The following is a 15,240-nucleotide window of genomic DNA, read 5'->3' as shown; positions in this document are numbered from 1 at the left end:
TTCAAAATGCTGGTTTTTCTCCTGACTTCTTTTATTAGTTTTCTGCTCTCTTATTTTGGGATGATGATAATGAGGATCATCACTTTTTTTTAAAGGCACATCAGAAATCAAGGGAGGCATGCATGCTTTACTAACTGCATTAAAAATTAACAATGTATGAACAATGTTTTTTAAAATGCCTTTTTTTTAAAAAAAGGAAATTGTATTTTAAAAATGATTGATAATTTAAAAGCACGGTGAATGAAAAGTCATTTTGATCTTCTGGTTTAAACTATGAGGATTTCCGGATGACTGATCCAAGTATCAGCCTGGTCCAGCTCTACTTAAGCTTTTTTTTTTTTGAAATTAGCTAAAATTGACTAATTGTTACCATCTTCTAGATCAGGGCTTTTCAACCAGTGGTACGGGTACCACCTGTGGTACATTGGCACCTGGCAGGTGGTACGCGACCATCCTAGAAAAGTGGCAGCAGGGGAGGGGAATGAGCTGAACCGGTGGCAGCACCGCACAAGCCTGAGCGAGAGATGGCTGGAGCTGCAGGGCTGTCAGGGCTCAGCGGAAGCGCCAGGATCATCACAGCTTTCCAGCTGATTGGTGCTTCTTCAGGGCTGTCAGGGCTCACTGGAAGCGCCAGGATCAGCGCCAGGCTCCAGCTGGAGCTCGGCGCTGATCCCGGCACTTCTGCTGAGCCCAGAAGAAGCGCCGATCAGTTGGAATGTTGCAGCATCTCCAGGGTCTTGTGATTTACATTCAGATGCTTGGCAACGGATTCATATTTATGACGGTCACAGTATCCCAGGGTCATGTGAAGTGACCAAAACCTGCTGCAACCACCCAGCAGACGGGGGAATAAAAACCAAACACCCCCACCCACCCCACCCCCGCTGCCAATCCTCAACAGAAATGCTCACAATGAAAACCTCGGACAGGAGGAAGAGCGCCGCCATTGTAACTTCGAACAGTCACCAAGCGAACTGTTGTAAGTCGAGGATTACCTATACGTCATCACTTTTTTCCTGGCTGGTTGTTTTTTTTTTGGTCATCAAGTTCTTGACACCTTGCTAGGCGACTGGTGGTCCTCAGATGTTGCCATATCCTAAAAGTGGTACGATGGGTGAAAAGGTTGAAAAGCCCTGTTCTAGATGGACAATTTTGACAGCAGAAGGTGCAATTTGAATTCCCAGATTAAAATTCAGCCTTTGGCTGGACAACATTCCCCACGGGGGTTTTCCGTAAGAAAACAAAAAGTCAAATGCAATGTTCACAAAATGGTGGGTGGTATAAACTTAGCAAATTCTCACAAGCAATTCTTTGCTCTAACCCTTCCCCAGGAGAGTCAGTGATTCCAAAGAACAGATGCTTCTTTCAATAATTTAAAAAAATAATAATAATCTCCTGATGAACTCTCTCTCTCTCTCTCTCTTATTCAACTCCAAGCCTTTGTTTTTTAAACAATGATATTTTCCCTTGGGAAGCGGGAGAGATTTAAAAAGGTCAGAAACAAGGAAGATTCAAATTCCCTGCTGTTGACGGTGTCGCAGTGGGGTGGGGAAAACACATTTCAAACCTGTCTTTGAGGTTGAAAAGAATGATTATCCAGATAGATTGAAGTGGTCGATTCAGGAGTAACAAGCAAAGACAAAAAGTTGGGGTTCCGTTTTTATTATTTCATTTTATTTTTATTTTAATCCCATTTATATCCCGCCCTTCTCCGAAGACTCAGGGCGGCGTACAATTTAAAGCCGTCCTGTCGGCTGGGAAATTCTGGCCGTTGAAGTCCACGCACTTTTGGGGTTGTCAGGATTGGGAAACGCCGACTTAAAACAATGCGAACGATACCGTGTGCCCACGTTTTTGACAACCTGTCGTCAAAGAACTACGGCGAGCGCCTTCAAGTGAACACACCCAAAAGGCAGATGTGGAGAAAAACATCCATCGATTCTATTATTTTCCATTACCAAAAAAAAGCGCCCCCTGAATACATAGCCCATGCCGATTTCCCCCCACTGCTCCAGCAAAAGCGAAGGATCGACTGCACGCAACCCGATGGCTTTTCACCAACGATCGCCCAGTGACCACAAGGATGGGCCGAGAGACAAAAGCTGTGGTACCGGGGGGGGGGAGGGCGCCCTTCCTTGCTCGCTTCCCGAACAACTATCCCGCCATCTCCCCTCGTTCTGGGAAAGGGGAGCTCCTTGCAAGGGCAGGAAGGACGGGACGGGACCATTCCAGAAGACGGGAAAAGAACATTGTGAGCCTGGCCTAGAATGGTCTCCTCAAGCTTTGGGTCCCCGAGTAGCTGCCTTCAATCAGGAGGCAGGTGGGAGCCAAACCGTTCCCATTAACCTCTCAGCCTTGAAGGTTGAGAGACGGTCCATTGGGCTCCATTCATCGCCAAAGCTTCCTTCTTAAGGCGGCATGGCCTCTTCTTCATCCCCATCCCCACGGAACCGGATAGAAAGCATTTTGTACTGTATCTCCCAGCCGATAACCCGTTTTCCTCCCTTGTCGAATTCACAGCGAGCAACCAGTATCTTTGCTGTTATTCCTTTTCCTTTCTTCCCCACCCCATCCTGCCAGAGGTAACTTTTCTTAGATCCCGCCGGAAACGAAGCTACGGAAAGAACGCACATCCTGAAACCTGCTCCCGGATCGACAGTCGATCGCTTTTAATGACCTTGCAAGCCGGACCCGGGGCATGCTGGACAGCGCTTTTAGAACGATAAATAGCGAACTCCCGAAGGGTAACAGCCTAGGTTTTGAAATTGTACGTTCGAACGATGTAGATTTCTCCATTTGCCTCTCGGCGGGATCGCAAAACCCAGCGAAGAACTTTTGTGTGTGCAATTGATTTTTTTTTTAAAAAAAAGAAGCAGCAGCTGTTTTTAACCGTATCGTGAACGTACGGCCCTGGCGGTTAAGTTTTTTTTTTTTTTAAAATGTAAGACTGGATCAAAAAAGTCTCTTTGCCATTCCTCAATCCAATCTTGCCTCGGTTGCAACCCCACCCCCCAATACGCCACTGTCCTCGTCCAGCTGCCTTCCGTTCAGAGGGTAGCTCCGCACAACTCACCGTTTCTCTCCTATTCTCGCCTATTTCAGAACTTTTGTTAACCCAGAAAATTAAAGAGAGCGTTTGAAAAAAGTAAAATCTTTTTTTTTTTAAATCAGGGTGACTCGAATTGTGTATGTAATGCACATACATATAATTTTCGGGGGGGAGGGGTGCGTGTCCCGCCACATCTACCCTTTAAAAGTGTGTGGTAAAGAAATCACTTCTTCATCTGGGAAACGTGTCTATGCCAGGGTACTCCGCGGGTAAATGCGTGCGGACACTGAGCTAATTGATCAAAATAAAAAGGCAGGCGTGTATCGATATATTTTCAGAGAATCCTACGAGGAATGTCGAGTCTTCCGCCAATCACCATTTCTTGACGAGGGAGGAGAAAGGAATTATGCTCTGTACGTGGTGACCAGGTTTACTCTCTGCTTTGGAAAGGAAACAGGCTTCTTCTCAAAATATCAGCGTTGGGCCTTCAGAAAAGCCTCGACAGAATATCCAGCAATTCAACTGATATTTCGCGGGGGGGAAAAAGGAAAAAGCGCGCTCGTTGGGGCGCCCGGTGGTTCTAATCCTCAGAACCCGGTCCTTTCTCATCCTCAGGAGGGTTTATGTAGGACTCAACTACACTGTAGACAAAAGGGTAGAGTTTGACTTCTGGCCTTGACGTAGAACAACACCGGCATTCCTCGTTGTAGTATCGAAGCAACAGCTTGTAAACGTCTCCTGGAAAACGGGAAGGAGGATAGAGAGGAAGAAACGAAAAAAGGTTACATACAGGTAAGTCCTGGGCTTACGGCCTCAAATGAGCCCAACGTTCCTGTTGCTAAGCGAGACATTTATTAAGTGGATTTTGCCCCGTTTTACAACCTTCCTTGGCGCAGTGGTTACGTGGTTCATTTAACCACTGCGATTCACTGAGAGCCAGGTTGGTCTAGGGCAGGGGTAGGCATCCTCGGCTCTTTTATGACTGGTGGACTTCGACTCCCAGAATTCCTGAGCCAGCCATGCTAAGGAGAAAAGGGAGAGGTTTCCAAGCTGAGCCATGCTGGCTCAGGAATTCTGGGAGTTGTCCACCAGATGAAGGGGCCATAGTTCCCCCATTATGGCTCAGGAATTCTGGGAGTTGAAGTCCACGAGTCATGAAGAGGCCATAGTTCCCCCATGCTGGCTCAGGAATTCTGGGAGTTGAAGTCCACGAATCATGAAGGGACCATAGTTCCCCCATGCTGGCTGAGGAATTCTGGGAGTTGAAGTCCACGAGTCATGAAGGGGCCACAGTTCCCCCATTATGGCTCAGGAATTCTGGGAGATGAAGTCCACTAGTCATGAAGGGGCCATAGTTCCCTCATGCTGGCTGAGGAATTCTGGGAGATGAAGTCCACTAATCATGAAGGGGCCATAATTCCCCCATTATGGCTCAGGAATTCTGGGAGATGAAGTCCATGAGTCATGAAGGGGCCATAGTTCCCCCATTATGGCTCAGGAATTCTGGGAGTTGAAGTCCACGAGTCATGAAGGGGCCATAGTTCCATTAGGAATTCTGGGAGTTGAAGTCCACTAGTCATGAAGGGGCCATAGTTCCCTCATGCTGGCTGAGGAATTCTGGGAGTTGAAGTCCACTAGTCATGAAGGGGCCATAATTCCCCCATTATGGCTCAGGAATTCTGGGAGTTGAAGTCCATGACTCCTACAAGAGCCCAGGTTGCCTACCCCTGGCCTAGTACTTAAGGCTAGAAAGTAAGACACCGTAAGTTCTAGTCCTGCCTTAGCCCTGAAAGCCAGCTAGGTGACCTTGGGGCCAGTTAATCTCTCTCACCCCAGCCCACCTCACAGGGCTGTTGTTGTGGGGATCATAAGAAGAGGAAAATGTGTTGGATATGTCCGCAGCCTTGAGTTATTTGTAAAAATATTCAAAGCAGGACATAAGTAAAACCAACCAACCAACCAAATAAAAAGCCGCCCAGCTCAAAGAAGATTCTGGGCTGACTACAACAGATCCAACGCACAGATTAAAAGCACATGAAACGCCATATATTTGCACGGATCGAAACACAACTCCCCAGGAAAAATTGCAACCGGGGAGACATTTCTGAGGGGGTTGGAGACAATATTTTTTGAGAAGGCCTGCAGCGAGGGCCTCTGACCGATACTCTACGGTGTATAAGCTCCACGGTCTTCAGCATCTATTCTCGCGGAAAGCACGCTAGCTCGGTTGAGTCATGCTTCACCCAAATTTGACTTGTCAAGACCAAATTCAGGAATTTATTTATTTATTTATTTTTTTAAATTTCACCAAGATGTTTTCCTTGACCTATCCCAGTAAGCACTGCCCACCTCCCCTTCTGTATTGTCAACGGTGCTTCCAAAGGGAAAAGAAGGAGATCGATACGTACCAACCGCTTGGCCCCTCTTGGTCAGAAAGGTGTGCATGCTGTAAATGTCTCTCATCAACTCAGCATCTCCAAAAGTGAAATATACCACGTCGCGTCCGGCCTCAGCAGCTGCTAAGATCTGTATTAAAGCTAAAGCAAACGAAGAGGAGACCAGTGATCAATGGAGGAGGAGGAGGAGGAGGAGGAGGAGGAGGACGACAACTGAAGCGAGGCTTTCACAACAAGCGACCTGCACTGAGGTGCTTCTCGTGCTCCAAGCAATGAGAAACACCCGCTACGTTCAGGAGATGTTATCCACCTGACGAGGTGGAGAACATGAGTTTGTCCTGGGAAGATCGAAACTGTAATTCAACAATGCGGAAGGCCTGCGCTGCTTCCCTTTTAGCTAGGCAAGCAAAGGGTTAAAAAAGCTGATGCTTGCCTTACCTGCTTTTAGATAAAAGGTAAAGGTAAAGGTTCCCCCGCACATGCGTACTAGTCGTTTCCGATTCTAGGGGCCGGTGCTCATCTCCGTTTCAAAGCTGAAGAGCCAGCGCTTGTCCGAGGATGTCTCCATGGTCATGTGGCCGGCATGACTAGACGCCAAAGGCGCACGGAACGCTGTTACCTTCCCACCGGAGTGGTCCCTATTTTTCTACTCGCATTTTTACGTGCTTTCGAACTGCTAGGTTGGCAGAAGCTGGGACGAGTAACAGGCGCTCACTCTGCTACGCGGCACTCGGGATTCGACCCGCCAAACTGCCGACCTTCTGATCGACAAGCTCAGCGTCCGAACCCACTCAGCCACCGCATCCCTTTTCCTTTTAGATACCTCCCTATAAAATAGCTTCTACAGGTCAACCTTAATATTTTTTGCCTACTTATTTGCTCAAGATTATAGATTTTAACCTTCAACTGCATTAAAAAGTGGTCGGAAAGACACAGCTTCCACGGATACAGGCAGTCCTCGACTTACAAGAGTTCATTTCGTGACCGTTCCAAATTACAGCGGCACCGGAAAAAAGTGACCCGTGACCGTTTTTCACACTGACGGCTGTTGCAGCACACACACATACACACACACACACACACACACACACCGGGGTCATGTGATCAAAATTCAGATGCTTGGCAACCAGTTCGTACTTAGGACGGTCGCGGTGTTCCCGGGGTCGCGTGATCAGCTCTTGCGACCTTCTGGCAAGCAAAGTCAACGTGGGGAGCCAGATTCATTTCACAGTTGCGTTACTATTTTAACGACTGCAAAGATCGTAAAATGGGGCAAAACTGACCCGAACAAACGTTTCACTTAGTGGGCTCAACTGTGGTTGTAAGTCAAGGACACTCTGTAAAGGCTCTCCTGAAGCCTTTGAAGGTCCAGACCACCTAGGCCAGGGGTAGGCAACCTCGGCTCTTCTATGACTCGTGGACTTCGACTCCCAGAATTCCTGAGCCAGCCATGCTGAGGGGAAAGGGAGAGGTTTCCAAGCTGAGCCATGCCGCCTCAGGAATTCTGGGAGTTGAAGTCCATGAGTCATAGAGATGCCAAGGATGGCCTAGGCCAGAGGTAGGCAACCTCGGCTCTTTTATGACTCGTGGACTTCAACTCCCAGAATTCCTGAGCAAGCCATGCTGAGGGGAAAGGGAGAGGTTTCCAAGCTGAGCCATGCCGCCTCAGGAATTCTGGGAGTTGAAATCCATGAGTCATAGAGATGCCAAGGATGGCCTAGGCCAGAGGTAGGCAACCTCGGCTCTTTTATGACTCGTGGACTTCAACTCCCAGAATTCCTGAGCAAGCCATGCTGAGGGGAAAGGGAGAGGTTTCCAAGCTGAGCCATGCTGGCTGAGGAATTCTGGGAGTTGAAGTCCACCAGTCATGAAGGGGCCATCGTTCCCCCATGCTGGCTGAGGAATTCTGGAAGTCCATGAGTCATGAAGGGGCCATAGTTCCCCCACGCTGGCTCAGGAATTCTGGGAGTTGAAGTCCACGAGTCATGAAGGGGCCATAGTTCCCCATGCTGGCTCAGGAATTCTGGGAGTTGAAGTCCACGAGTCATGAAGGGGCCATCGTTTCCCCGTGGTGGCTCAGCTTATGCCACACCTCCCCTTCCTCTTGCACGGAGAGATGCCGCTTTCCCTCAGTCCTTCTTCCCATCCAGTCGCGTTCCTCAAGTTCTGCGGCCCAGAAGAAAGAGCTTTATCTCAGCCTTCAGCTGTCCCGTTCTTGCTCTTCATCGTTCTTGCCTGAAGTCTGTAGAAATAGCAAGTGGTCATGACAGCCAACAGCCCTGGAATTTAACTGCAAGGAGAGCAACGCTTACCTTTCAATCGCGAGTCTCCTCCAAAGGCACCACAGCCCCAGTTTCCAGTCGCAACTGCTGGAAGATGATGTGGAGGGACACCAGGCCGAGAGAAGCCACAGTAAGCCTGAGGACAGAGAAGAAGCTCACAGCCTCTTGTGGCGTTGGTTTTTCAAGTGCCCTCTTGATAAGGGTCGCTATTCGTGTTGCTTATAATGGGGTTGGTAGACTTTGATTATCATCATCATCATCATCATCATCATCATTATTATTATTATTATTAATTAATTTTAATTTAATTTTATTAAATTTATATACCGCCCTTTCCCGAAGGACTCAGGGCGGTTTACAGGGTATTTAAAATCAAACAGTACAAAATACAAAAGTTAAAAAACAATTAAAAAAGATTAAATTATCCCTTAACTAAAAACCTCAATTAAAAATTCTCAGCCTGGGCCAGAGAGCTCGAAGAGCCAGGTTTTCAGGTCCCAGCGGAATGAACGAAGGTCAGGGGCGGTCCTGAGCTCCACGGGCAGCTGGTTCCAGAGGGCAGGCGCACCCACAGAGAAGGCCCTCCCCCTGGGTGTTATCCGCCAGCAGGTGTTCCCTCAAATATCCCGGACCCATGCCATTCAGGGCTTTATAGGTCATCACCAGCACCTTGAATCTCACCCGGAGGGCAACTGGAAGCCAATGCAGCTCGCGGAGTAGAGGTGTTACACGGGAGTATCGGGAAGCCCCCATCACCACTCGCACGGCCGCATTCTGCACCATTACTACTACTACTACTACTATTTTTATTATTATTATTATTATTATTATTATTATTATTATTATTATTATTATTATTAATAATAATTATTATTATTATTATTATTATTATTATTATTATTATTATTATTATTATTATTATTATTATTATTATTATTATTATTATTATTATTGGATTTGCTGTTTTTAAGCCACAGCGTCAATCCAAGATTAAGGGCACAGCTGCAGAAATAAAATTCAAAAAAGAACAAACTAACTCGACAGAGCAAGAAGAGATTAAGAAGTTACTGGCCTTGTTCAGCTCTCTTCTAATTTTCTCCGGAGTGAACTGATCAAGAAAGCATCTGAAATGAAAAGCGTCTATAGCCACAATTTCTGTGCAGCGTCTCTGCCATTCATCCCTGGCAAAGGGAAGAGAGAATGAGGGAGAGAGAGAGAGAGGGAGGGGAAGGGGAGAGGGAGAAAGAGGGGGAGAGAGAGAGAGGGAGAAAGAGGGAAAGAAACAGAGAGTGAGAGAGAAAGAGAGAGAGAAAGGGGGAGAGAGAGGGAGAAAGGGAGAAAGAGGGAGAGAGAGAGAGAGAGAGAGAGAGAAAGGGGGAGAGGGGGAGAAAGGGAGAAAGAGAGAGAGGGAGAGGGAGAGAGTGGGGAAAGAGGGAGAGAAAGAGGGAGAGGGAGAGTGGGGAAAGAGAGAGAGAGAGAGAGAAAGGGGGAGAGGGGGAGAAAGAGGGAGAGAGAGAGAGAGAAAGAGAGGGAGAGAGAGAGAGAGGGAGAGAGAGTGGGGAAAGAGAGAGAGAGAAAGGGGGAGAGGGGGAGAAAGGGAGAAAGAGGGAGAGAGAGAGAGAGAGAGAGGGAGAGAGAGAGTGGGGAAAGAGAGAGAGAGAAAGGGGGAGAGGGGGAGAAAGGGAGAAAGAGGGAGAGAGAGAGAAAGAGGGAGAGGGAGAGTGGGGAAAGAGAGAGAGAGAGAGAGAAAGGGGGGAGGGGGAGAAAGGGAGAAAGAGGGAGAGAGAAAGAGAGGGAGAGAGAGAGTGGGGAAAGAGAGAGAGAGGGAGAGGGGGAGAAAGGGAGAAAGAGGGAGAGAGAGAGAGAAAGAGGGGGGAGAGAGAGAGAGAGAAAGGGGGAGAGGGGGAGAAAGAGGGAGAGAGAGAGAGAAAGAGGGAGAGAGAGAGAGGGGGGAGAGAGAGAGAGAAAGGGGGAGAGAGAGAGGGGAGAGAGAGAGAGAGGGAGAGAGAGAGAGAGAAAGAGAGGGAGAGAGAGAGTGGGGAAAGAAAGAGAGAGAGTGAGAGAGAGAGAGAATGTTGTTATGCTAACTGGTATAAGATCAGTCATATAAACAAGACAGATTTGAGTTCATCTCTCAAGGGATTAACTGAAGCCTCAGAGCACAGAGACAAGCATTGGGAAAAGGCAACGTTCAACTAGATTGCCAATAATCTGTATTAAAATTGGAGAAGGCAGATGGGAGGGGAGAAAGACAAGGCCTTTTGTCTCCTAAGTATGCTTCAGGACAAGAACGTCAACTCTGCCACACCCTTAAGGAAGTCTAGCATGGATCTGATTGTTTGCAAAGGACCGTCCACCTCCCCCCTTAAAAATACGTTGCTATCTAGATTAGCAGAGTAATGGGAAGGTCACGCATCCAATTCAAAGAATAAATTGTGGGTTTTTTTCTTTAGCTTTTTTCTTTGCTTTACACTGAAGCTGTACTGTTCCAAGTGGAGCCATCAAGTCTTGGTCCGTCATTTGCATATTTCTAATAAATGCAGGGCATGATTGGTTTTACAAAATCTTTTAAGGACTAGACTGTGTCAGACTGGTGGTACCCTAACCCTTCCCACATTTGTGATTTGTATTTAGGGAGAGAGGAAAAAAACCACAACTCTACCAGATATGGAAAGTGGCAGGTCAGACCTCTTTACAAGTGGGAAAATTAGCCATTTTTTTTCTCTATATTAAGAGGTAAAAAATAAATTAAAAAAAAAAATCTGCTAAAGGCAGGCATTTTCTTCTCGGTTATAGCCTCAGCGTTGGGAACCTGTCAAAATACAAACTCTGCATTTGGGAACATGAAGATCAATGAAAAGGATTATACAGCACAAGGAGGAGAAATCCAGCTGTGGCTTGCAGCACTGATTTTTTTTCCATATACGAATACAATAGAAGAGAGCTGGAAGGGACCTTGGAGGTCTTCTAGTCCAGCCCTCTGCTCAGGCAGGAGACCCTATAGCATCTCAGACAAGTGACTGTCTAGCCCAGGGGTAGGCAACCTCGGCTCTTTTATGACTCACGGACTTCAACTCCCAGAATTCCCGAGTCAGCTAGGAATTCTGGGAGTTGAAGTCCATGAGTCATAAAAGAGCCGAGGTTGCCTACCGCTGGGCTAGCCTCTTCTTGAAAATCTCCAGTGATGGAGCGTCCATGATTTCTGGAGGTTATTCATCAACATTCTTTCCCCACAAACAGATAAAACTTTTGAGCATTCTGGTTGAACGTTTTGTAGCCGTTCGAGCTTTTAACATAATTTTCAATTGCCCTTTCTTTTCTTTTTTGCTTGTTTTTTTTTAGCCACCGTTGATCCGTAAGTCCATAAATGCTGGGTTAAAGCTACTATGTGTTGATCCTTTAATGCTGCGACGTTTTTGTTTTGTTGGCTAGTGTAATGTGATGCAGTGAAACTAACTTACAATAAACATATAAAAGTCCAAACAAACCCACTGAAATTAGCTGATGCTAAAGACTTATTTCTCAACTGGTTTTTGAATGGCCAAACCAAATTCCCTCCATTCACACATTCGACTCGGTCTGCTAATTCCACGCATCCTGAGAATCTCTGTCCTGTCTTGTGATTCTTAAAGTCTAATTAAATCTTTCTTAGTTCTTCGAGCAGATCTCAAGAGGTGGCTCCTGGTGCGCTCAACCATTTAAATGGTTCTTGAGTTTCTTCTCATCAACAACTGACAATGGAAGCTGAACTCAAACTCCAGCAGTTAGGGAATCGTGGAAAAACAACACTATCCTGATGATTCTTCTCAAGTTCAAGGAATCAAACTAGGTCACAAAACACGGTTTTTATTTTAACTGGTATTTTATGGGTTGGGTTTTGTTTTTTTTGAAAGAGAGATGAAAAGAGTCCAAACAATAGTGAGCGCAGTTAGTAGAGAAGGAATAAGCAAATTATTACTTCTTCCTTTGGAGGAGATAATGGTCCCAAAACCCTGTTAGCTTTTCGTAAGGCTCTAAAAAGTATGTTCTGGAACATAAGTGTGCCAAATCTGTCACGGGCCCTGTTTCCAGGCTGTATCGCTAACTGGTCAAGTATCTTGCTCCTGTGTATAACTCATCTGAGCATTCTTAGTGTTTTCATTGTTTTTAATAGTGACAGATTTTATTTTCCTGGGCTTCAAGATCACCGCAGACGGGGACTGCAGCCAAGAAATTAAAAGACGCTTGCTCCTGGGGAGGAAAGCCATGGCAAATCCAGACAGCACACTAAAAAGCAGAGACATCACCCTGCCAACAAAAGTGCGTATAGTCAGGGCTATGGTCTTCCCAGTTGCAATGTACGGCTGTGAAAGTTGGACCATAAGAAAGGCTGAGCACCAAAGAATTGAGGCCTTTGAACTATGGTGCTGGAGAAGACTCCTGCGAGTCCCTTGGACTGCAAGGCGATCAAACCGGTCAGTCCTAGAGGAGATCCACCCTGACTGCATTTTAGAAGGCCAGATCCTGAAGTGGAAACTCAAATCCTTTGGCCACCTAATGAGAAGGAAGGACTCAACGGAGAAGAGCTTAATGCTGGGAAAGGTTGAGGGCAAGAGAAGAAGGGGATGACAGAGAAGGAGGTGGCTGGATGGAGTCACTGAAGCAGGACGCATGAGCTTAAATGGACTCCAGAAAATGGTAGAGGACAGGAAGGCCTGGAGAGGAACGTTGTCCATGGGGTCGCGATGGGTCGGAAACGACTTCGCAACTAACAACAACAACGTTGTTTTGAAATGTTTTTAGTATTTTTATTAGTAATATATATTTTTTTCAACTGTAAGCCACCCAAAGTGATTGACGGGAAGGCGGTAAGATATAGAAATTGATGGATCGAATGAATGAATGAAATGAAATGAAATTCAAGAGGGAAGATTGACGTGTCCTGCTTGGAAAAAAACGATAGCCTGGATTTCTGAAGAATCTCCCCAATGCTAAGTTAATATCAGCCTTACTATTTAAAGTTAATTGGGAGGGTCAGAATTTTACCTGGGCATGTCGTCTTCGTGGCTCCTGGCCCACTGGTAGGTTTCTGCATAGCCAGTATATTCACTGTACTGTTCAGTCCCTGAATAAAAAAATAATAATTAAAGGATTCATTTTCAGATGAGCATTTTACTTTACTCGCTGGAAACATACACCATGGTTCCAGCTTTTCTCAGTGTTCAAGGCCAGCCATGGGGAGGACGGAGAAGAGTTATTAACTCAAAACTAACCTGGATGGGATATCAAAAAAACGGAAGCACAGAAGACCAGAAAGATCAATGCAAAGGGAAAGATCCATCCTCTCTCCCCAGGAAATGTAGTGTATTCTAAATCGGTGTTTCTCAACTTTGCAACTTAAAAAGATATGTGGACTTCAACTCCCAGAATTCCCTTGTCAGGAGTACCTAGAAAGAATTAGTTAAATACATACAAGATGGTTTAAGCCAGCGGTTGGCAACCTGGGCTCTTTTATGACTTGTGGACTTCAACTCCCAGAGCCAGCATGGGGAAACTATGGCCCCTTCATGACTCATGGATTTCAACTCCCAGAATTCCTGAGCCAGCATGGGGGAACTATGGCCCCCTTCATGACTCGTGGACTTCAACTCCCAGAATTCCTGAGCCAGCATGGGGGAACTATGGCCCCCTTCATCACTCGTGGACTTCAACTCCCAGAATTCCTGAGCTAGCATGGGGGAACAATGGCCCCCTTCATCACTCATGGACTTCAACTCCCAGAATTCCTGAGCCAGCATGGGGAAACTATGGCCCCCTTCATGACTCGTGGACTTCAACTCCCAGAATTCCTGAGCCAGCATGGGGGAACTATGTCCCCTTCATGACTCATGGATTTCAACTCCCAGAATTCCTGAGCCAGCATGGGGGAACTATGGCCCCCTTCATGACTCGTAGACTTCAACTCCCAGAATTCCTGAGCCAGCATGGGGGAACTATGTCCCCCTTCATGACTCGTGAACTTCAACTCCCAGAATTCCTCAGCCAGCATGGAGGAACTATGGCCTCTTCACGACTCGTGGACTTCAACTCCCAGAATTCCTCAGCCAGCATGGAGGAACTATGGCCTCTTCACGACTCGTGGACTTCAACTCCCAGAATTCCTGAGCCAGCATGGCTCATCTTGGAAACCTCTCCCTTTCCTCTCAGCATGGCTGGCTCAGGAATTCTGGGAGTTGAAGTCCACGAGTCATAAAAGAGCCAAGGTTGCCTACCCCTGGTTTAAGCACACAGTTTCTCTTCCTGCCCCATCCCAGGAAATGCATTTGGGTCCTATGCATTGACTCAGCAAATTGTTGGAAAGGGCTCTTTGGAAATGTTCCGAAAGATGTACAGAACACCTCTTTTTGAGCTGTTAAAAGTAGACAACATTTTTCCAATCTCCCCAGCTTTCACCCCAGCTGCATAGACTTGACTCTACATAGGAAAAACACCCACTGGAAATCCACCATATTCATAAGAGGTTCATATTGTATTAATTTTCAGTGTCAGAGTTACATCAATGACGCCCTCGGATTTATTAATTTTCACATTCTGTCTGCAGCTATCAAAGCAAAAAAAGCAAAACATCCCAGAATACAATTATTTGATCACAAGATTCTTTTGATTCATTGGTTGGGTTAGGAAAGATATCCATTTGCGTTTTTTTTGTTGGTTTTTTTTTGCATGACTGACCTCATATTTGTTACTGGGATGATCTCAAGCAGATGCTGGTCAATTGCAACGAATCTAATTTATTTGCAATTTCTCAAGTCTCTTCTGCAAATTTCGGCAGCAGAGTCCTATCCATTAAGTCACTGAGTCAAGATGCATCGTTGGAAAAAAAATGAAATCTATTAGGCAGATAGCTGCACACAGCAAAAAAAAAAAAAACGGCTTAAGCAGAGAGGTGGAAGCCAGCCAAAGATCCATTGAAGATGATGAAATGGCGTTTTCCATTAAGGAAGCAGGACACTGCATCACAGATATTAATTAGGATAACTGATGACTTTGAAAAAAGAATTTTACTTTGATTTGCGTCTTAGATGCAGAAGAAGCTTCACGTTTTGGGTGCAAGATCCAGAAATGTTTGATTTAGCCGTAAGAATTTTTTTATCTCTTTCCACCAAGCTTTGCAAGGGTCAGCTGGTCTTAAATAGGCAAACGACACCGACATTTAGGAAACAACTCATAAAGATGGCAAGACTATTCTCTAGTTGTTCCCTGGGTTAGTTACCTCAGCTAAAATTAACTTCACTTCCCCATTGGGAAAAATTTCAGACAGATTCAGGATGAAAACTATAATTATAAAAGACTCTCACTCACACAATCATCCTGTAAAGCCTATCAATTTCACTTAGGTTTAAGCAACATTTTAAACCAATCTCAGGGCAATTGGTTCATTTAATCTTACCCCTCTCCCAGAATTAACAGTATTTTCAAATCAACGTAAGAGCAACCGGTTCATTTCTCACCTCCGTTTTCCATTTTCTGTTTA

General features: G+C 46.0%; 1 protein-coding gene across 1 annotated transcript in view; it reads right to left on the bottom strand.

Moving 5' to 3' along the window:
- Positions 1-3,362: 3,362 nt before the first annotated feature.
- Positions 3,363-15,240, bottom strand: part of PARG (poly(ADP-ribose) glycohydrolase) — a 66,821-nt gene continuing 54,943 nt past the window's right edge. The window contains exons 14-18 of the mRNA XM_083364187.1: positions 12,753-12,831; positions 8,800-8,908; positions 7,758-7,863; positions 5,458-5,586; positions 3,363-3,787 (exon numbers count right to left, since the gene is read on the bottom strand). Of these exons, the coding sequence (XP_083220313.1) occupies positions 3,630-3,787; positions 5,458-5,586; positions 7,758-7,863; positions 8,800-8,908; positions 12,753-12,831 (581 nt within the window). The 3' untranslated portion in view covers positions 3,363-3,629. The remainder of the gene's footprint in view (positions 3,788-5,457; positions 5,587-7,757; positions 7,864-8,799; positions 8,909-12,752; positions 12,832-15,240) is intronic.

This window comes from Vipera ursinii (assembly GCF_947247035.1).
Source record: "Vipera ursinii genome assembly, chromosome: 5".
Classification (NCBI taxonomy): domain Eukaryota; kingdom Metazoa; phylum Chordata; class Lepidosauria; order Squamata; family Viperidae; genus Vipera; species Vipera ursinii.
The sequence above is the reverse complement of the archived record's forward strand: the minus strand, read 5'-3'. Positions and strand labels throughout refer to the sequence as shown.